Raw genomic sequence first — 22,226 nt, forward strand, 5'->3', positions numbered from 1 at the left:
AGCCTGTATCTCCTCGCCCCATTCCCAGAGGTATTGAGTGTATGGTCTGCAGAATCTCCTCCCCCACTCCCTGTTTCTCTCAGAGGAGGAGGCAGCTCCTCCTCATCCATCATGCCGTCAGAGAGAGCGGTTTGCTGCAGGAGATGCTGTTTTGCCCACATCTTAGCATCCAGTTTTGGGGTTTAATAGTATTTCATGGTGGTGATAACGAGAATGACGTTGCATTGGCATTGCTAGGTGGGGGGAAAAAAAGAAATCTACAGTCTCTCTCCCTTTTTTCTCACGGACCCCTGCTCCACTTATATAATCCATCCATTGTGTCTTTGACTGTCTTTCTTCTGGTTTTAATTGGTTTCATTCATGCCATGCAGATTTGCTAAAGAAGGGCAGCAGCAGCAGCGATGCAGCGATGCAGGGGGAGGAGGTCAAGATACCGTAAAGTCTTGAGAGGGAAAGAGAGAGTGAGAAAGAGGCTCATCACATCACATCTTCATTTCCAGTGACACCTGCTTCTTACAAGCAGATGTTATGGCCAGTTTCATGTCTTTGAGGGTTTCTGTTCACCCCAATAGTTTGTCCATCCACGTGTCTGTCTTTGGGTTAAATTCCATCTCAAGGTGGACTAAAAGTGATTCCTCGAGGGTCTACGGAGATCCCAGTGTTCGTGTTTAAGTCCGAAGCTGCCAACAGTCTCTCAGATGATACAGATGCTGTCAAATAGATAGGATCACGTCAAATATACATATGATATGGCTGATGTTTTCTGATATGTATGAGCAGATTCCCACCGGCTGGTAGAGGTCCTGTGGTTCAGCAGAGATGAGCAGGGCAGCCCGACCTCTGCAGCCGAGCGGCAACACTGGATCAGGCTCTGCTGGAGCCGTTCGACATCATGATGGACCGCCCCTCACCTTGCATAGTGCTTTGAGCGCCAAAATTAAGGAGCATTCGCTGGAAATCAATAGCTGTGCATGCAGCTTCTCGAAATAAAGGGGAGTCAGTCAAAGGAATAACACAACTGTGGAAATGGAGGGTGTCCTTGTCACATGGTTTCCAAATCCTCTTGCTGCCGAGCTGGGAGCATCCAGACCGTGGTTCGCCATGATTACCAGTCACTTCCATGTTAAAATGTCTCCAGGTTGCATATGAATGTGTCACACGGATGAAAAAACGTTCAGTCAGCGACTATGATGATTTCAACCTCTCGTGTTCTTTGTTTTTTTTTTTCTCTTTCTCTCTGTCTCTCTCCCATTTTCAACAGTGAGTTCCATCAGGGGAGATGGAGGAGCAGTGGCATAAAACTCATTGTTTTCCTCTTCTCATGTGGAGGGGAGGAGGGAGGGTTAGAAACTCAGCACTGAAAGGAAAAAGAAAAGAGAATTTTATTGAGGATTTAAAGTGGACAAGCCGCGATCATGACTTGTTCACTTCAGATTGATCGCGCCCTGATGGAGGGTGATCGAGAAGTGTACAAGTCATAAACAGTTCATCAATTCCTTCAGGTGCTAACACTATGTATGAGCGGATAAAGACTGTAGATATTTCAGATGCAGCATTAGGTTACAGTTTGTTTTAACTACAGGCCAATGTGTTATTTTCTTTCAGACTTGATGTGAACTTAAGCAGCAGATCTGCTGTACATTCATACTGTCATTTAGCGGAGCGATGATGGTGGGTAAAATAATTTCTTCTTTCCTTTTAAAAGAATGTCTGCACAGAGGACAGGCTTTACTCAGTGAAAGTGTACTCCTGAATAAAATAAAACATTTTAGCATTTTACAAACTAGTTCTTACTCAGAGATTAATTATTAGTAAGCAATGTCACTCAGTAGCCTAATTGTGATGTAGCAACTGAAACAACTGACACAAATAAAGTCAGGGTTAAGAGTCAAAAAGGGAAGACGGTGGAAATGTCTGAACATACACTATTATAATAATAATAATAATAATAATGTAAATCTTGAAGATTTTAAGACTAATACTGGTTGTTTTCCTCTGGGACGGGGGTCATGTGATAGAACACTGACGAATCAGAGAATGCTTTGTGCTGGATTCTGATTCTACGTTGTGCCCTTAAACACCTCATCAGGAAGCAGTCAAGTGTGTTTACGTTTACGAGTTGGATTAATGGAACCCAAAAAATCCGTAATGCCCCAAAAAATTCTTTGGACACAATAAGCTAAAAATACAGTGTGACAATTATTTTACCCACCAGCATAAAAAATGTACTTGGTATCTTTCTGAGGTGGATCATGGAGCCACATTAAGCACATTATGGGCCTGTTTCCCAAAAGCATCAAGATGGGGTCAGATTATGTTTGTTTTGTACATCTTAGATTCTTGTTGTTTTATGCCGTAGAAGGTTACTTTTTGTGAGGTTTGACAGAACAACATAAACTTCTTGTTGTCTCTCTCCATCTTAGTCTCTGTTGTTTTGAAGAAGCCTGAATACACAACTCACCGCTCCTACAATTTTTTTTTCAGGTTCCAAAAATTTGGGCTTTTTTTATTCACAAATAATTTTGTAAATAAGAGGTCAAACAATATGATTAAAAAATATTTATCGAAATGTTTCAGCTCTTTAAAGGAAATTCCAGGTGATTCCTTTATTTTCCCCTTTTGAGTCTAATAAACTATTAATACAGAGAAGGTTTACAGCTGGTTTGTCTATTACTATGACAATGGCCATTTTTACCCAAAGATGCTGTTGGCAAACAGGCTGTGAGATTCCTTGGATATACGGTAAATGAGATGTGTCGCATTAGCCATTATAGAAAGCCTTCTTTCTTTAATAATTCAAAGTCATCTGAGGCTGGAGATATTAAAAGACTTTCACAATGGAGTGTTACAGATCTAATTTGTAGTTTCCAGTGTTGTGGAAACTGCAGCAACAACATACTGTACACCAAGGCAAGGGAATGGTAAACCAACTACACCACTAAAAAAAAGGAAAAAGACATCACTAAAAGGCTCGCCCAGCTCAGTCGACATGCAGACACACCAAGAAGACACAGAGCCTGAATGTGACACACACTAACTCATTTCTCTCTGTCCACACAATCACACACTCACAGACGGCAGAAGTCCTCGGGGGGCTGCTCAGTCCTCTGATATGATGAATGGTTTTGAATGATTTTGGATGGTAATTGAAAAGCTGATGAGACCAAGAGACATCGAGGTCAACGGCAGTGAAATCAAAGAGGTGTCGGAGGTCAAAGTTCAAACCAGAGGACTGCAGCCAACCAGAACTGGGCTCAAATCCAGACCAAGAGCTGAGACTTCAACATCTCAGTTGGTGTGTCCTGCTAATGTACAGACCAGACCTTGGCCAAATAACAACCATTTTTAGCTCTTTGTTTCATCCCACTTTGACCGTCAGACAGGCAAGGTTTGCTGTGTAAGGCCAGCTGATTTTCTACCTAATTTCATTCTGGTGCAGTGTGACAAACTTCAGTTGCCCTGCACCTGTGTGGGATAAAACAAGCCAGAGGAAGTGTTTGTGGAGGCTGTTTGACCCAGGTGTGGTATACACAAAGGCTACATGAAAGAAAAGAAAAAACAAAGGTAAGGAAATAGAGTGCAGCACACGACACGAAAAACATAGAACATAAAACAAAATGTCACGAGAACACAGGAACCACACACAGGTGAGGGAAGACAGCACAAGAAGCAAACACAGGTGCACAGGAACAACAGTGAGGTACACATTCTTACATGGAGAAGTGATTTTTGCTTCTTTCTTTCTTCCTCCTCATCATCATCATCATCACCATCACCAAACTTTTCTGTCTTCCCCAAACTTTTCCTCCTCCATCTCCTCCCTCTGACGCTGCTCGGCTGACAGTCCACTCAGAACACATCACGTTTATAGCACATTCTTTTTTCCCTCCTCCCCATTTACAACAATCTTTTAAAGTCCATTCCTATCTCTCTTCCTGGTGAAATCCAGTTATGCCAGTGTATTCATATTTTTTTAACCAGGGGCAAAGGTGTTTCAATTCCTCTCTGTGTGTTGGAGGGATACAGTTTCACAGAAAGAGGGACGCAGATATTGAGAAAGGGTGAAAAGACGACTGGATGACACAAGGGGGAGACAGGAAGCACATTTGGACAAGGAAAGCAAAATAGTATAGTTGAAGGGGAGTGGGCACAAAACAGAGCACATGGTGGGCACAGAGAAGAGAGGGAAGATCTACGCACAGTACATCTCTGAGGAAACGTGGCTGAACATGAACACTGGGGCACAGATGGAGAGATTGAGGAAGAGATACCTGAGTTGTGAATGGATGGAAGGGAGACAAACTTTGGCAACAAGGGGCAACATGTGAGAACCAGCAGTAATTTAAATTTTAAAAGAAAATCCCCAGAATTTAGCTTGTGTAGGGTACCTCTGCAGTGTGCCAATCCATTTCATCCATCCTATATTTTTGAAGCGTCTAACTGGTTTAGCTTGCTGTGGAATAGTGTACATTCTCAACCATTTTAAAGAGAGAAGTCATCAGGGCTAAACTGGGGTCATATCGATGCATACTGTGTTCCCAGCATAGCTGGACCATGATCTTTCCTCATGAAGGTTGGATCACCAACCTCAGAAAAATGGTACATCCACTTAATTTTAATATCATCCAATACTAGTGGACATAGCCCAGAAAAACTGATCAATTAGGCCTTCAGAAAGCTTTATCTTGCCTTTTTTCACAAGCAATCAAATGAATTTGTCTTTCAATATAAAATGGCCATTGGTATGCTCACTTTTCATTTTTACCTCATCTTGTTCACTATAGGAAGACATTTAAAAAATGGAAACCATTGGGAGTCATTGTTTACTAGAACAACACGTTGTTTTTTGTATGGAGTGTACTGGTATAACATGTTTTCCAAGTGTTGCACTATAGGTGGTTGCAGTCTAAATGGCAGGGTCAGGTGAATCTTAATTTAAAGGTGTTTCTAAAAGCTGAATTGGCTGCTCCCTAGGAAATAAGTTCATGAGGTTTAGGGTTAGCAATCACCAGCATCACCACAGTCACAGAGTGTCATTATGGGGGTGAGGTCTGAGAATACGTGACTGATAGAGAAGCCAGAACCCAAATCCCTCTTCCTGGGACTCACTTTAACATGGGGAGACGTTCCAAACAGGATTATAATGACAAAAAAGTGTTGGGTATCTTCAAAAAGTTGTTTACAGGGAAAATGTTATACAACCAAGGTTTCCGATATTCAAAGTAATAGGGTTTTGTGCTCCCCTTGTGAGTACTACTAGCGTCAGGTTAAACTGGGCTTGACTCTCATCCCTTGGGGGAGGTTGCATTGAATTGTTGGATTCTCGTACAGCAGAGGTATCCTTTTAAGCTCCTTGCAGTTCATTTGACAGGACCGATGGAAATGTGTCATGGGCAGAGAATGAAGTCGCAGGTGAATGAAAGTCATGGAGGGGGATCTCTTGGGTGGAGAAGAGTCTTTCTTCTCAAAGAAAAAAAGGAAGAAGAAGAAGAAGAATCAGAAGGAGAAGGAGAAGTAGAGGAGTTGAGACAGTGATGGAAGAAGCTGGATTTGTTTGTTTTTTTCATTTGTTAGCATTAGTTCACAGTTACTGTTTCTTTTTGCATATATCTGACAAGCGCAGGGCTTTCAGAACAGTTCTCTGTGAATAGAGAAGCAAAAAAAGAAAAGAAATGAAATCAAAAGCTACGATTGTTAATATGTTTCTCTATAAGTCTCTCAAGATCGATAAGAAAGCAGCTATACAAGACCTATCAGAAATATAACCCCTTCCCATCCTGCAAAAATAAACTTTCCCACCCCACCCGGCCTTGTTACAGTACCTAACTTGGTCTGCTCCGACCAATAGCATCATAGCATTTTGGCATGCATAATGTCGGCCCATCCCACCTCTTCTTGCATCCAAAGAGATGATTTTTTTGTCCTGCATGCTTTGTTAGTGCATATGTATGCTTCGAAACACATACATCCACACACACCCTTAGTAATCTAAATGTTATATACACATTCATTAAACTTGAGACTTAAGTTCTATCAAACCTCCTCACATTACTAGCCATATCAGTATCCTTATTGCTTGCGTTGGAAACCCATGCATATTCATCTACAACGCAAACTTTACATATGTACATCATCATCACAAAAGCAACCAATCAGCAGTGGCCTTAAGGAAAGTGACTCACAACAAGAGCACATTGGGAAGGAAAGGGGGATACGGAGAGGGTGAAATGGTGAGAAATGATCGAAAGGCTGGGGGGGTGGGAGTGTGTGTTTTACAGCTATGTATGAATGCGTGCAAGTGTATGTGTCTGTGTGTGCCTGGTGTGCATGTCTAATATGATGGGGGGTTAAAATGATTTTTTTTACTAAGAATCTGATGTGGAACTTCCAGTATATTTAAACCTCAAAATCAATCATTTGCACTTTGCACTTCTGAAGCAAAATGAAAAGTGATGCCCTGCTCGAGCACGAGGCTAAACAGGAAGCAGGAAGCCCAGCATGGCCCCAAATCAGGGACTCTTGCGGTTCACAGTATAGCCTGACATTATTGGGAAAACTCTCTCTCACTGACAGTGAGAGTAGGAATTGGAAGAATTAAGAGCTATAGCCAGGTGGTGATATATTAAATTAGGTTAGCATTAAACTCTAAGCAGTATTTTCAGGGGGTCACCTAACGTAAGCCCAAGATGAAGCATCTAAATTCCAACACTGCTGACAATGCTCCTTATCAATCTGTACACTAATAAAAACTGTGAAACCAACTCGTGGTTGAGCAGCAACAGGTGCTGTGACTCCCCCGTGTCAGTTTAGTAGTTTTGCTTTGGGACAAAGCCAGGCTAGCTATTCCCCCTGCTTCGAGTCACACATTTAAGCTAGGCTAATCACTTTCGGGCTACAGCTCCAAATTTAGCGTGACATAAAACTGATATTGACTTTTTTTCCCACCCACTCTTGGCAAGAAACTGAATAAGTGTACTTCTCAAAATGCCAAACTTAATCTTCAAATATACAATTATCTCCACATTTGTTGCTCTCACCTTCCGGCATTCCCAGCTTTGAGAGTAAAAAAGAAACAGCAAGAAGATTAATCAGAGCACAGAAACATTCCTCTGAAAAGGAATCCAAAGCTAAATTTCAAAACTTATTTTTTTTTTGGGTCGGATCCAAGAGACAAACTTTCTCTGCAACTTGAAGTGGTTCCTCTCCAAGGATATTCTCATGCAAATCACATCCAAGATGCTCTGCCGGCTGAAGGCCCTCTGTTAGTTTTACGTGGGAGAGAAAGAAGGTGAGAGCGACAAGGGATTTAAACAGACATGAAACTTAACCAGCAGACATGAAATTACTGTCTACACAACAATGACAAAGTCTGACATTGTTCTGAAGTCATATACATTTCAGTAACATCAGAAAACTCTAGTTTGAAACAAAAAGGGCCACATTCAAAATCAGATCAATAAAAACTAATTGGCAGAATGATAACTGATGATAACTGTTCATAATCAATATCAAAACTAAACTGAAACAATGATTTCCTTTTGGAGAAGCAAAGTAAAAGGATGCATTTTTTCGAGTTGACATTTGTGCATCTTAGTACAGAGGTAGATGGAGGTCTGGGCACACAGACACACACACACATAACACAAATATCCGTTTCACACTCATCACATATGCCACAGATACAATATATCCGAGCACAGATCCGACCGCTGCTCTCTCACTTATCTACATTGCATATTTCTATGTTTGCATGCTGTGTCTGATGTCATGTTCTCGCTCTTCTTCCCATGTGGCGTTTGTCATCCGCTCCTCTTTTACCACGGGCTGTCGCTCCAGTAGCCGTTCACGGTGCCTCCTACTGACCACCGAAAACAAAGAAGAGATGGACGGACAGAGGAGGGAGGGGGGAGGGGGGCGGAGGGTTCAGGACGGGGCAAAAAGAGGGAAAGAAAGAGAAGCCAAAAAGGGATAAAACTAAAAATATTGCCACTGGCTGCTGAGTCACACTGGTGTCAGTGCAAGTAGTAACGCTGTTGGTGGCGGCGGTGGTGGTGATGGTGGCGGGATGAACTCAGACCTGAGGAAAACCTTGCTCCTCACACTCAGGCTGAGCTGCAATGTCTGAAACCTTTCCACATAATCACTTGCCACGCCACCTGAATGGAATAGCTTTTATGCTAACATGCTGTCTTTCTAAGAATGGTGTGAAAAGATGAACATTGACCTTGTTTCTGTCTGTCAAGCACGGAGCTGGATTCAGGCTGTGATTAGCCAAGCTTACAATAGAGACTGGTAGCAGGGAGAAACAGCAAACCAGGGCCCTCCCAACTAAAACTCATTTTACATATTGTAAGTTTCGTTTGATCTATACACAAAAATAAATAAAAAAGACACTTTGTGGTTTTAAAGTGAGTTACACAGCTACATCTTGACCTATTTTTGCTCAAGGGTGCGATGGTACCTTCAGTCCAGGAGGTGCACACACTTTAGCTCGTAACGCCTCCTTGAGTCTCAAAAAGTCATTTTTCTTTAGAGAAACATCAGGTGTATACCCAATGATAATTAGCCAGCTTCACTTATTTTGGACAGATATCTGTTTCCTCCTGCTTCCAGGTTCATTGCTAAGTGAGCCAAACCACATCCTGAGTCCAGCTCTTAGTTTAACACACAGCCGTGAGAGTTGGCTTAATCTTCCCCGCTGACTCTCAGAAAGAGAGCAGGTAAGCTGTCTTTGTACAGTTCCTTTGAACATGTAGCTCAAGACGAAACGAAAACACCACAAAGAAACGAGAAGTGGTCGTCCCTTTCCTCGAGCTTTGCAGCTCAGCCTTTAGCTGAGAGCCCAGGCGAGAGTGCGTGGACAGAAGGTGCGTAGTGACGTGGTGGATCAGATCAGATCAGGTCCTACAGCTCCAGTTTCCATGACAACATCTAAACTGGAGGTCTTGGTGAGGCTAAAGGTCAAAGTTCAATATGTGTGTTCACCTTAAGTTTTTTTACATGTTCCTATAGCTACTTTTGGCTTCCTTTTTCATAGAATAAACTTCACGTGCACACTCTGCAGTGTTAATGATTCCCAACCTTTTTTTGGCTTGTGGACCCTTAATCGATTAATCACATCGCAGCAATGGATGGAAACACGATGCATCAAGTCACATTTTCCTTTGCAGATTTTCTTTGGAAATATTTACTCAAAATTTCAGCATATATGTTACGATGTGGTATGACATATGATCAGCTACATTGATATCAGCCTGATTCACATGCCACTGCCATTTCCCCTTCCCCAAAGAGGAACTTTTACCTCTCAGATAAATTTTCTGAAATTAAGAAGGAGATTTTTCAACAATTCTCAAATAAAAAGCAAAGATTAAAAACGATAAAAAAAAACATATAAGCAATATGTTTGACCTAATTTTGATAATGTGACACTTGCATTATGTTTACTCGAGGGACCAGATTGGGAATCACTGTTACATGACCTGCATCCCATCCTGATAACACCCCCCCACCCATCTTAACATTTGCTCCCTTTGCTGTCCATTCTATAAAAGTCTTCATACAGTACATCCTGTGAGTGTTGTGAGGGTGTGTGCATAGTGGGAAGCCTGAGGAGGAAGGAGGAGAAGGAGGAGGAGGAGGAGGGGACATCCCTAATTTCATAAGCTGGTTGTGGAGGTGATGTAAAAATGTTACAGAGGTCCCTCTCCCCTCTTTTCCTGTACTGAGGAGACATTCTGATAATAAAGTATGCATCTGTGTGCGCTGATGTTTGCACAGGTATGTGTAGGAGAGGTTGTATTTCATCTATAGGTAACACAGAAAACTGAACATATTTAGCCTACATGGATTTTTTTCAAAGGTGCTCAGGTGCTACAGTTTGGGGTATACCCTTGTCATGGATATGCTTTAGATTTTTTAGACTTTAGAGTACAAAAATTGTTCGATTCCATTATTTTCTAGGCGTAGTGATTTTCTTATTCTGGAGCCTCTCATGAGTTAAAACGTGCATGCTGTGTCTTATTCATAGCTACTCCTAATTATCAGTGTTAAAGCATTTAAGTGCAAGTGCAGTCGAGATACAGGCAAGAAATAGCACAGGGAAAGCTAGAGATAAACTAACTCAACTATCACATTAGTCTAAACGAACCTAGACTCTATCCCTGTTAGTAAGGCAGGTGTGTTAGTGTGTGTGTGTATTTTATATTACATCTGCTTAAGCATCTATCTCAGCTTTATCATAAAGGTTTAGCTTTTTTGTGATTTTAGAATAGGACCATCTGATTAATAAAGTCTAATTCAGTGTTCTATCAAGAAGTAAAGATGAGTTATGGAAATGAATGAATAGCTGGGATGAATCAAATGTCCATGAGACATTTCTTCCATGTTGATTTTGTTTCTTTCATTTTCCGCAGAAAAAAAAGTACTGTTGCTGTTGTTGTTGTTGACATTTTGCTGATTGTGTTTCTCTGTTGGTTCTGCTACAAGATGGAGGGTATGGGGGAATGGCATCGCCTGAGGCCAGCCTGCTCGAAGGGCTCAAAGGTGGAGTTGGTGATTGGGGTGAGGCGCAGTGGGGCGCCCGTCATCCCAGATATGTTATTGAGGCTGCGTGACTTCTCATAACCCGTAGCTACATGGAGAGGACATGCACAGGTCAAAGGGCAAAGGTCAGAGCGGGGTTATGAAAGGTCATTCACAGCATTAAAGAGCAAAGAAAAAGTTTTCATGATTTGGTAAGAAGTTGTGTGTCATGGGATGGCAATACAAATGTTCATGACAGATAATAGAGTCATGACATATTAGTATATGTTATATTATGACAGCATTGCACATCATAAATAGCAAATATAAACCATTTGTTACAGTTACAAGCATTTGTAAATGAAACAAAGTTGAAAAAAGTTAAATCATTCAAAAGAAAACCAGCCCAAACCAAGTAAAATGTATCAGACCGAAGGAGGAAGTTGGAAAAAGACAGACAGATAGATGGACAGAGGGACAAACAGATGGACAGACAGACAGAGACAGGACAAAACAGGAATATGGGTTACAAAAATCAGCTATCAGTTGCCACAATATCCCATAGACATCTAGATGTGGTGCTCTGGAGCACCAACATGAACTGTGTAAGGGAGGGAGGGTGACCTCGTCCAGTGTATGTACACAAACTCCTTCATCTGAAGACATCCCATTAAATGTTTTTACATGTACATCCACTGGACTACCTGCTCTGGGATTCCCAAAAGTACATTAGCTGTGCCAGATTTTGATCAGGAACGACAGACACAGACAGACTTGATATTTCTATGAATTTTTGGGAAACTCAGAGTAACTCAGGTGGGTAAATCATCTGGAGCTGAGCAGTAGAAAATGAACACAATCCTACATGTTAACACCTTAATCTTAAAAAAACGTCAATGTTTAGTTCTCAGAGCCCAGGGGCTAGTTTCACCAACTGGTCTTTACTAAGACTGACTGTACTTAACTGCTAAGTCAGTCTTTGTTAACACCAGTCTTTAGAACTTAGCATTGGTTGTACCAAAACAAAAAGGCTAGTCTCAACTATGCCTGGTCTTAGTGATGTGTGTTCATGTGAACACCGCTTTTGTGCTGACAGATAAGGATCCATGTGACTGACAATAGTAGAGTAATCGCTGACAGTCTGATGTCATGAGAACGTCTTTTTTCATTTAAAAACAGCTGTTTCTGTTATTTTTTGTATAAGTAACTCATTAATCAATATTCAATTTAATTTGCCCCGCCTTATATGCAAATTCGCGTATAGCCGACACTTATACATCCACATATACACAAACACACAAATACGCATCCACACACTCACACACACAAACAGAGACCAACGCCACTCTGACTGCACTGTATGTTGTGTGTACATGTCCACAAATACAGAAACGAGAGCAAAGGAGATGTAGTATAGACAGAAGATGAAGAAGTCGGTTTCTTAGCCTTCTAGCATTAGAAATTATAATAAAGCTTTTTGGCTGAAAAAGGGAAAGTCAAGAAGTGAGAGGGGGGGGTGCTGAAAGCCATAAACAGCTGTTTACAGAGTGTTTTCGTACTTCACAACTTTGTCTATGTATATGGGCCTAACTTTTGACTTAACGCCTGTACCTGACCAGACGTAATGTCTATGCTTTGGTAAGAGGAAGGTTTAAGCCTTGATGGTGCAACTGGTGTAACTATGAGGTTGGACTTGCAGGCGTAAGACCAGTTGGTGAAACCAGCCCCAGGTGTTTTAGCCAATCTTCCAATAGGAACAGTTGGCTGCTGTTACCAAGGAAACAGGCAGTTAGACAGGCAGACAGATAGACAGACAGACAGACAGACTGACTGAACCCTCTCCGAGGTCTGGGTCAAGTATGTGTTTGTCTTCATTTAGGTCAAACTTAAGTTTCCAAGTCGACAGCCATTCCAGCTGCTGCTGTATTTGGCCACACCTAAGCTTAGCATGCTAATATATGTAAAGTGAGAATGCTAACATGCGGAGTATAAATTGTATGAATTTAGATGTATTAATGGGGTTGAGTTTTATTTTGAGAAAATTATTGCTCTTCATTATTGCATAATTTGGTGTTACAGGGCTTGGAATAAATATTCCATTTTGGTCCGTGAAAGAAATTACTCTTCTGCTTTCTGTAATGAAACCAAATAATGTAAGCATTTTATTTCTGAGGGCAGCCATGTGCATCCCCAGAGCCTCTGCTCTAGCTCACTGGAGGATTCAAAATGGAAGAGCTAATCATCCCTTGGACAATCAGTGACAAAACAATATTTTAAAGTGGATTTAAGGTATGTAATCATTTTTTTCAGTGGGCAACAAAACTTCCAATGGAATTTCCATTTCTGTCTTTTCTTCCCAGAGCCCCTGATCCAAGCGAAGTAGGGATGTAAAATGGCACAAATACAAATGTCCCTAAGAATGCCATTAATCATTTTTTACAACAGGAATATTTTCAGGGAAATTTTTAGCACTTGCCACTATCTCACTCAAGTGAATGGTAACATGGTCTGAGACTTATGACACCACTGTGTGTATATGTTATGCTGGTCTGTGGTGCTAGATTAAGCTGACTTGGCCATTAAGAATAGGCCAATGAGACGCTGCTTAAACCTCAAGAGGCATTCTGGGTATTGGATACCACAGTGACAGATCTGGGTCACAATGTTCTAAGGACCTATTGAAAACACTATGTGTGTGTGTGTGTGTGTGTGTGTGTGTGTGTGTGTGTGTGGCTTGTATTACTATTTTCATGGGGGTCTGAAAAACAGGGACTATGATGTCAATGGTTGGTCCCCATCAATGCAGTAATACAAGGATCTGTGTATATATACGTGTGTGTGCGTGTGTCCCTGTCCCAATCAGCTAAGAGCCGCAGTGCTGCTGATTTATTCTTGTGGTTACAGGACTTGACATTGCAAACACGGCTACTTAAACAGAGCAGAATATGTGCTGGTACACAGTAAACACAGACACACACACACACACACACACACACACACACACACACACACACACACACACACACACACACACACACACACACACACACACACACACACACACACACACACACACACACACACACACACACACACACAAAGCACATATGAAGCTGTAGTTTACAGAAATACATTGGCCATTAATTTTAGAGTGACCTAATCATAGCACATGCAAATACATGCATGCACACACACGCACGCACGCACGGACGCACACACACACACACACACACACACACACACACACACACACACACACACACACACACACACACACACACACACACACAGTAGTGGTAGATGATGGATTGGAATCAATAACATACAGTGTCTAACATACAGCAGCACTTTATAGCGACGGGTAATCCCTGGGCAGGAACGCTATAATCAGAGATCTTGTGGATATGATTCTATTTATGAGCCTCAGGAACATAAACAAAAAGATACTTTAAGTACATGTCTTGGTTCTTTAAAGATTTAAATGCAGTGACTTCTACTGGTGCGGCTCTCACAATACAAAGTCGAGCTGAAAGGTGCGCAGCATCCATAATGAGGGGCTCTCTGCAGTTTGCTCTGCGGCAGGTGCAGCATGAGGCAGCTTCCACTATGATCTGCTACTTTATGTGCCTGTTGCCATGCTCACAGCCTCTGAAGCCATTTCATGTTGTACTGTAGTGTTGCTTCAACTGATGAAATGTCCTCATTGACCCAGTGGCCTCAAACATTTTCTGTGCTAGGCATTAACACACTCTCCTGAGAAATGTATTAGCTGGTGCCACCCAATCCAGGCCCTTTCCTTTTGTAAAGGTTGTTAGCGATGTAGCTACAATAAAGTAGCATACATTGAAAGATTCAAGTAAAGTGCATTTTCCTCATTAGTGTACTTTGATAAAATGTTTCAAAACTGCTGACTACATGGTTATAGATACACATTTCACTAAATTGTACCACAAAACTACTTTGTTACAGACACAATCAGTTTGTTTGCTGTCCCAACAGGAATTGGACGTGCAAGGGTAATAAAAATCTCTTGAGGATGTGTTTGCTTGGCACGGGTGTGGAATACGCCTGCCAGGAGCTGCTGGTAAACCTTCATGCAGGAATAACCTGGGATTTCAAACCCAATCAAACCGTAATCCCACTTAGCTAGGTTTAGAGAGCTGTTTGACACATTTTCAAATTAGGCCTGCAAGCTGTAGCTATTAAGATAAGCTAAATTGATAGCTCATGGCTGCCATGGCCCTTAATGACTTTAACAGTCAATAACTAACTTCTATTCTGCCTATTCTAGTTTAACTCAAACAATCTGATTATTTTAAGGCCAAGAAAAGCTTAATGTTTAAAAAGTAAAAACACTGATTTCTGATTTTCACATTTTCCGATTTTTTAAGCCAAAGCCAGAAGCTTAGCGAGTGCTCACAGTGTAGCAACATGGGGCTCTGATTGTCACTTGATGTACGTACCTCCAGTCAGTCAGACTTTAGTAACACAACGTAGGGGGAGGGACTGAGGAGGATACCCTGAGGATGGGATGGATACACCAGTGTTAGAATGCGATGCAGAGACATGAAGGTCGGGGTAAAGGGAAAGGCGAGAGGAACAAGGGAAGAAGAAAATGAGAAAAGGAAGAAGGAACAAAGCAGTAGGGGACTAATTAAAATGAAATGATGTAATTGTGTGTCACAACACAAGCACGTCTGCACAGGGAGGAAGTATATTACTATATATAATACTAGCTAAAGTGGAATGGGTATTTTATGTACAAAATGACTAGAATTAGTCTGTTTGCTGTATGGCAGAGGTCAATAATAGGTGGACCGCTGCCCAAGTCTGGAACCAGAAGCTATCCTATCCTATATCGTCACATTTTTAGAGAGCATTCCTATTTTAACCGGTGCAAGTTTCTAGCCTTTACGGCATCGGTTTTTCGGCCCAGGAAACTGGCCAATCGCATATGTTTTAAATCATCTCATGTGATGCCGAAAGAAAAAAGCTTTCTGTTATGTATTTTTTTTTTACTTGATATGAGAAAGTAGTATTTTTTTTCTGACAATAAATATTATTAATTCTTTGATTTGACTGTCAGTTGTTGATGACACACAGACGTTGATACACCTGATATTTCAATACAGACATTATGAATTTTAAATGAATACCCCTAAGGGTAACACACACAGCTCTGTACTGCAGAATAGGCATAATTTCAAAAATGTTAAGTATTGTTGCTACTGAGAGGAAATGTTGTACAATAATCATTTATAATGAGTTATTGTTCAGAGTTTTATCCATAATTAAACTGAGATCATTATCCTGGATGAATGAAATGTCTGCAGGGAAAGGGAGAAGAGAGAAATATAAATAATAACAGGGCAGATGTGGAACGAGGAGTGAAGGGAGGCAGAGGCAGGAGTTGGGAAAAGGGAGGGTGGTGGGGAGAGAGGGCAATGGGCTGGGGGTGAGGAGAAAACACAAAGGCAACAAACAGGGCAAATATCATCCCAACAACAATCTGCATGCAAACACTATATCAACATGTGTTTCTGTTCATATCAAGCTAGTATTCATCTATGTGAAAAGCTTTTTATACACACAAGCCTGTCTCATTCTACTTTTGAAACCACATGTGGATTTGAGATTGTGAAGGAGTAATATTTGCATATAATGTAAACATATAGAAATGGAATATGACTGAATGGCATTATCAACACATTAAACTGCTGGTTAAAAAGTACATACAACATTAATTTAACATGTATGTATGTGTCATATGGCACAGCTCGTTCAGAGCTGAGATACAATGACAGAAATACAGAAAAGACACACATGCACACAGGAGTAGGATATAGAAAAGAAAAGAATAATATTATCACTGATATGTTACATGAGCACAGACACATTTTAAAGTTTTAACACCACAGATGAATACATAACAAATGATACACTCTAAGGTTCTGCAGAGAAAGATGCTCATACAGAACATCTAGAATGATGGCTGAGGCTGTAAATGAGGACAAATATCATGAATGGTGGAATCATGAAGCTTTTGTTTGTTTAGGGAAATATAATAATGTACAATATTTGACTGAATGAAAAACATGACAAAGTAGTGACATATATGAAGTGTAGGGGGGGACAACAGAAAATGAAAGAGAAGAAGTGATGTGAAACAGGTTAAAGTATAAAATGACATCATTCAATTTTATATACTGGCGTGTCCTCTGTCATTGGCCACATATTTCCCAAATTTGAAAATATACACTTTCCCTGTCACAAGGCCTGATTAAAGATAGGATTGCTTTACACTCAACTCTTTGACCATTTGGAGTGCACCATCCAGGGATTGAGACATAACACTTTTGACAAAAATGTCCGGCTTACTCGCTTTCTACCCACATTTTGAATCAAGTGATTCTTCGAAGAACTAGATTGAGCATAATATTACCCGACTCCATGAGTAACTTTTAAAAAACTACAGCTACCACACTGTGGTAAACATCCTTTGTATGGAAGCTCAATTGGAAGACTGTATGCCAACAGCTTGACAAACTGAGCACTGTTTATTTTACATGGATCAGCTGGTGAGGATGCTGATGTTTTGCCTCGGACAAGTCGGCTGGAAACATTAAAAAGTCACCTGGAGACCAGGATTTAGCTGCACAACATGATGTCAGTGTAGGTTTCATTAAACTGCTAGGCACAGATGATGAAAGTGACAGTTGTCATTTCGGATGACCAAACTCATACATATGTCAAGAGCAATAGAAGGATTTGTTTGTTAATCATTAAAAACAAGTGCAGCGGCCTTTCTAATCCTGCATGTTTGGAAAAGGCTGTTTTCTTGTTAATGCTCTGGAGCTACTTCAGAACGATTCCTTGTCATCAGTGAGTCCTCCTCAAAGAGTTCTACAATATACTGTTACTTATTATTGCTTGTGTGCTGGATGTTGTGTGAAGAGCATTTTAAAAACAGTCTATGGTGCAGAGTGAAGATAAAAAACTGTGTTCATCCTACCTGGTTTATCTGCCATGAAGACATTTTGCATATGATCAACTGGATTCAGTTTTTTTTGCCACAATTTTCCTAGAATAAAACTGAACTAGCTTCATGACTGTTCACATATGTGAGTTATATATAAGTTTAAATGATTTACTCACTCAAATTAAAAGCTCTAGAATGTTAGCTTGAGGCAAAGCATTGCAGCAACAAAACAAATGTACTGCTATCAGACAAATTGCCAGAGGAAATTAATCTATGAATGTTGCTGCCATGAGTCCGCAACACCCATGAATGTTCAGCTCGGTTGTAGACTAAACACATGTCCCCCCCCCCCCCCCCCCCACTGACTGCAAGGCTCGGTTTGCCTGTTTATTTAAATATTATTAATGTTGAACATGTCCAAATCGCACCAAATTCGACACTGCACTTCCCGAGGCCCATAACTTTACACACAAGACACTCACAAGTGTTATGTGGATGAGCGGTTATCGAGATATGTAGGCTATTCCACATACAGACAGACAGACCTACACAGAAGTAGGTAAATAGACAGTGTTTGTTCGGTACTGCAAAATTAATATCTGATCATTTTGTTTAAGTGCTCTCTTTTGGCGAAGATACAGATTAGTACAGAACAGCAGACCCCTCCCCTCACCCACCCTTCTAAGTGTTCAAGTGAACATAAAAACATACAAGACCCTTTCTAGAGCCAGCGTTTGGTTTGTCTGCTCTGAGCTACTGTAGAAACATGGTAGGCTCTGTTGCAGAGGAGATTCTCCCTAAGTGCTCATTCAAAAACACAATGATTTGAAGTAAGTACAAATGAAAACTCCATCATTAATATATAGATTACAATGAGATTGTTTGATAAATCTCCAGTATCACTGATGACAGGTTGACCACCAGAGCATCTTTATATAATATATATATACAATATATAAACTTTCATTCTGTTTTTTTGTCGGGCAGTATATGTTTGCCTGTTTGTTTGTGTTTTTATATTTGCAGTATGTTTCTGTTTGAAATTAATGTGTTTTCTATATCTATTAATCTCCATGTGTGTGTTCTCTTAAGCTACAGAGGGCTGAGCTCTCTTGGTCACAATAGAAATACTGATGACTGCTGCCAAGGAGGTTATGTCTGTTTGTCTGTCAATCTAACTGTCAGCAGGATTATGCAAAACTACTGAACAGATTAACATGATACTAGATGGAAGGATGCAGTATGGGTCAGAACCCATTGGATTTTGGTGCAGATCTGGGTCAGGGGCGAATCCAGGAACTTTTCTTTCACGTTCGTAGGGTTCTAACCCTAACCCTAACATTGCGAGGGCATTTTCTGTTGAATTTTTCATTGATTTCTCTCAGAATTATGCGTAAGTCTTGATGGAAAAAAACTCTGAAATATTTAGGAGGTTGGTATTACTAGTTTTTATAATTTGGCGAATCCGTGGCGGATTTGTTTCGGATCCAAATAAAGATCTATATCTAGTGGATTCAAAGCTGTTTTTTTTTTACAAATGTGTGAAGAAAATGTGAGAAACTTGTCAATGGTAGATTCTTACTTACTTACTTGGTTTTAAAGTAATAGTTTCAGCTCCACGACCATAATCCACATAATTGATCGGTTTGCACTTTCCTTGGTTAACATGATTCTCCTCCTGATACCATTGTGGCTCAACTATTGTAGTGGCACTCAGGAAATAAAGTAATGTGAGTGCAATCCAATAGGCCTCAAGGGATTCTTACCACCAATAGTGATTAAACACAAGCCTAAAGGCCATCGATCATTGACTGGAGTAAATCAAAATTAGGTGAAGGAAAAACAGACAGTGTGAATGGAGGAGAAAGAGAATGTCATCTAGTGAAGAGAGAGTATACTGCATGCTCGTGGTAGAAATCAAGGGACAGGGAGTGAAAGAGAGAGAAAGAGAGAGCATATTTGCTCCCATCAATGAGGCTGTAAGTACTGACTCAGGAGTCAGCTCAGGCCAATGGAATCTGTCTGTCAATGAGGACAATCAATACTATTCCTACTGAGAACAAGTAGGAGGAGGACAGAGGGGAAAAGACAGGGGGAATGAGAATTATGGGAGGAAAAAAACAAGGGGAGACTGGACAGCAGTCAGAGACGGCATGAACTACAAAGCCAGGGAGTGATTAATGCAACATTTCATTCCCTTATTCAGCCTCCACCCACTCACTGATTAGGTTCCCCAATGAAAAGGGAGACGGACGTGTACAGTATCATAATGCAGAGTGTCTGCTGCCTTTGAAACTGAAGCAGTCAGGACAAAGGTGTAATGTGCAGTCTTGGCCTTTGGGGGCACTAGCGGCACTGCACCAACACTGCTGTTACTTTTCTGCAGGTTTTTTGTTTTCTTTTTTTTGAAGGAGAGAAGGCAGCGTTTTCCCCTCTTCATTTTAGCAGGGAGGACACTGCTGTGGAGGGGTTCTTCAGCAGGACAGTAATTTGATTAAATGTCTCGGTCTGACCATGTTTAAAGACAAAAGGTTCCATACCTGTTCCGTAGGCTGCACTGAAGGGCGAGCCCTGCTCGGTTAAGGAAATATTGTATCTAAAACTAGTGTTGATTACAATATCTGATATTTATTTAGTTGCAGCTTTCTTATGATGGAATTTGTAAATTAGTATTAGTCTAACTTAAGTCGTTCTGAGGCTATAGCTGTCACCATCTTGGTCCTGTACAGTCTCAGTGGTTGCATGCGTTGTTCTCTATCGCAAAGAAAAGTGTGTGCTCACTTGTTCTCACACATTGTGACCATGTAACTCAGCTTTGCACCAGTATGACGGACTCTCCTCAGCAAATCCAATAATTAGCACTTCCAAACGATGGCTGTTTGAATAGAACTGCACTCTGTCAGTTGTTCTGCATTGCTGCAGCTACCTGTGCTCTCCACTGCAGAGCAGGGAATGATTCAGGAGCCAGCCTAACTCACTGGTTCACTGAGCCACAGTTCACTGTCTGAAAGGAGAAGCTAAAACGTCATCTAATCTTATTACAGTTTTATTTCTTTAGCAATAGGAGGAATTGATTCCTTTTGAGCCACATGACAGAGAACCACCTGAAAGTAATGTTAACGTGACATTCAGATCCTCAGCTCTTGGTAATGTTAATTTTATTGGGCTAGCTTGTCTCAGACTTTGTTGCTGCTTTTTGTCTACATTTATTTCATAAATCTGTATTTTCAAAAAAATACAGTGATGCAATTCACATTACTGACAGAAAAATAAAGTTACTCAATGCCAGATAATTTAAGCAACTGACTCAACTTCTGAAAAAAGTACTTTTTGAATAGTGGATAACACAGTTTTACTAATCAAAAGCTACAGTGTTGGAATCTGCAGATGCATGAACAATTAAAATAATTTAATTTGTCCATCTTTCATGTTAGAATTTAGCTTTTTAATTCATATACGGAAAACGTATTGAAATTCCTCTGGATTCTCATTTCAATGGTAACTTTTGTTTTGTACTGTCCGTCTGGTTTTCTACATTGAAAAAGGGTATTCAACAAGACTTGAATCATCATACAGACACCACTCAGTTGATTGAGATTCTTCTAGTCCACATTGCTGTTTGAGATCAAAATCATTCCACTATGTCAAGTTTTCCTGTTTGCTTGGTGAAGATCTCAGTGATGGGTCAGGCATCAACAAAACTCAGGGTTAGACAAAGATTGTGGTTATTGTTAGTAAAAGATAGATGTTTATTGTTGGGCTATGATGGGACATTAGACGCCCTTCAACCACCTGCTTTTACTTTCTTTTCTGTGCTGCTGCAAAAGCTACACTGAACATAAACCATGAATAGCAAAAGATAATCGCCATATTGACTTTATATTTGGGTAAAGGCCTTGCTGCCAGAGCCTAACCCCAGTTGCCTTCCATTTATTCCCTAAATGCCCACGTCTTGGAACTTTGACTTGATAAATCTTAAAACCTATTGGTAACTCTCTCCTGGGAAGCGTTGGTGTTGTGCTCGCCTGTGCACACAAAATAAAGGAACTAGTGGTGTGTAGAGTGAACTCCACCTGCTCTCAAACCTCTGGACACTTGGCCAGTCACAGAATTGTTTGTCCAAAAAATTAGAAACTACCAACAGTCAATATTGCTGCTGTTATTTAGTCAAGATAATTCTTTCCTTAATAATTTTAGTTGCCTTAAATTAACCAAGGATGGATCAGAAAATGCTGCTCATTTTAAAAAGCAATGACCTGGTTTGTTGTTTCTGTAGGAAGGTGACAGGAGTCCCTCTTAAATAACCAGTGGGTATGACTGAGGAGGGTCTTTTGGCAGAAATGGAATATAGTATTGTGTCTGATCATCTGAAACTAAGAGTCATTGTGTTTTCGTTACCTTGGATTCAGCATTGTGCCCTCCTCCACAGAGTCCACCATGTTCCATGTTTCTATAGTGGCCCAGAATGGCCAAACCAAACTCTGGCTCTAAAGTCTTGTCGTTAGTGTTTTTATGTTACCTGAAGGCCATCATAGATTCTCCTACATTAAGGGGAGAGCTGGGATAGTTTGTTATAATATACAACATCCCCGCTAGATGCCCCAAAACCACACTGGGCCTTTAAATATTTAGATAGTGAGAAAATGACTTTACTTTTTTGCCACAGTGGCTTATTTAAATTCACACACTCCAATTAAGGGGGCAAATAGAGTTTGCTGCTCTT

The 22,226-nt window shown here is 40.7% G+C and overlaps 1 protein-coding gene and 1 long non-coding RNA gene across 5 annotated transcripts in view; one reads left to right on the top strand and one right to left on the bottom strand.

Annotated features, from left to right (window-relative positions):
* Nucleotides 1–747: 747 nt before the first annotated feature.
* Nucleotides 748–22,226, bottom strand: part of LOC117766876 (potassium voltage-gated channel subfamily C member 1-like) — a 69,233-nt gene continuing 47,754 nt past the window's right edge. The window contains exon 5 of one of the 4 annotated variants that reach the window (XM_034594291.1): nt 748–1,357. In XM_034594291.1, coding sequence (XP_034450182.1) covers nt 1,344–1,357 — 14 coding nt within the window. In that variant the 3' untranslated portion in view covers nt 748–1,343. Of the gene's footprint in view, nt 1,358–6,730; nt 7,859–9,337; nt 10,634–22,226 lie in introns of those variants that run through there. The other 3 variants (XM_034594290.1, XM_034594289.1, XM_034594288.1) reach the window with 3 other exon arrangements.
* Nucleotides 1,364–20,374, top strand: LOC117766945. Its single transcript, XR_004614793.1, has 3 exons — nt 1,364–2,110; nt 2,312–2,316; nt 20,363–20,374. It is a non-coding gene; the product is annotated as an uncharacterized LOC117766945 (long non-coding RNA).

The sequence above is a fragment of the Hippoglossus hippoglossus genome, chromosome 8 (assembly GCF_009819705.1).
Source record: "Hippoglossus hippoglossus isolate fHipHip1 chromosome 8, fHipHip1.pri, whole genome shotgun sequence".
Taxonomy (NCBI): Eukaryota; Metazoa; Chordata; class Actinopteri; order Pleuronectiformes; family Pleuronectidae; genus Hippoglossus; species Hippoglossus hippoglossus.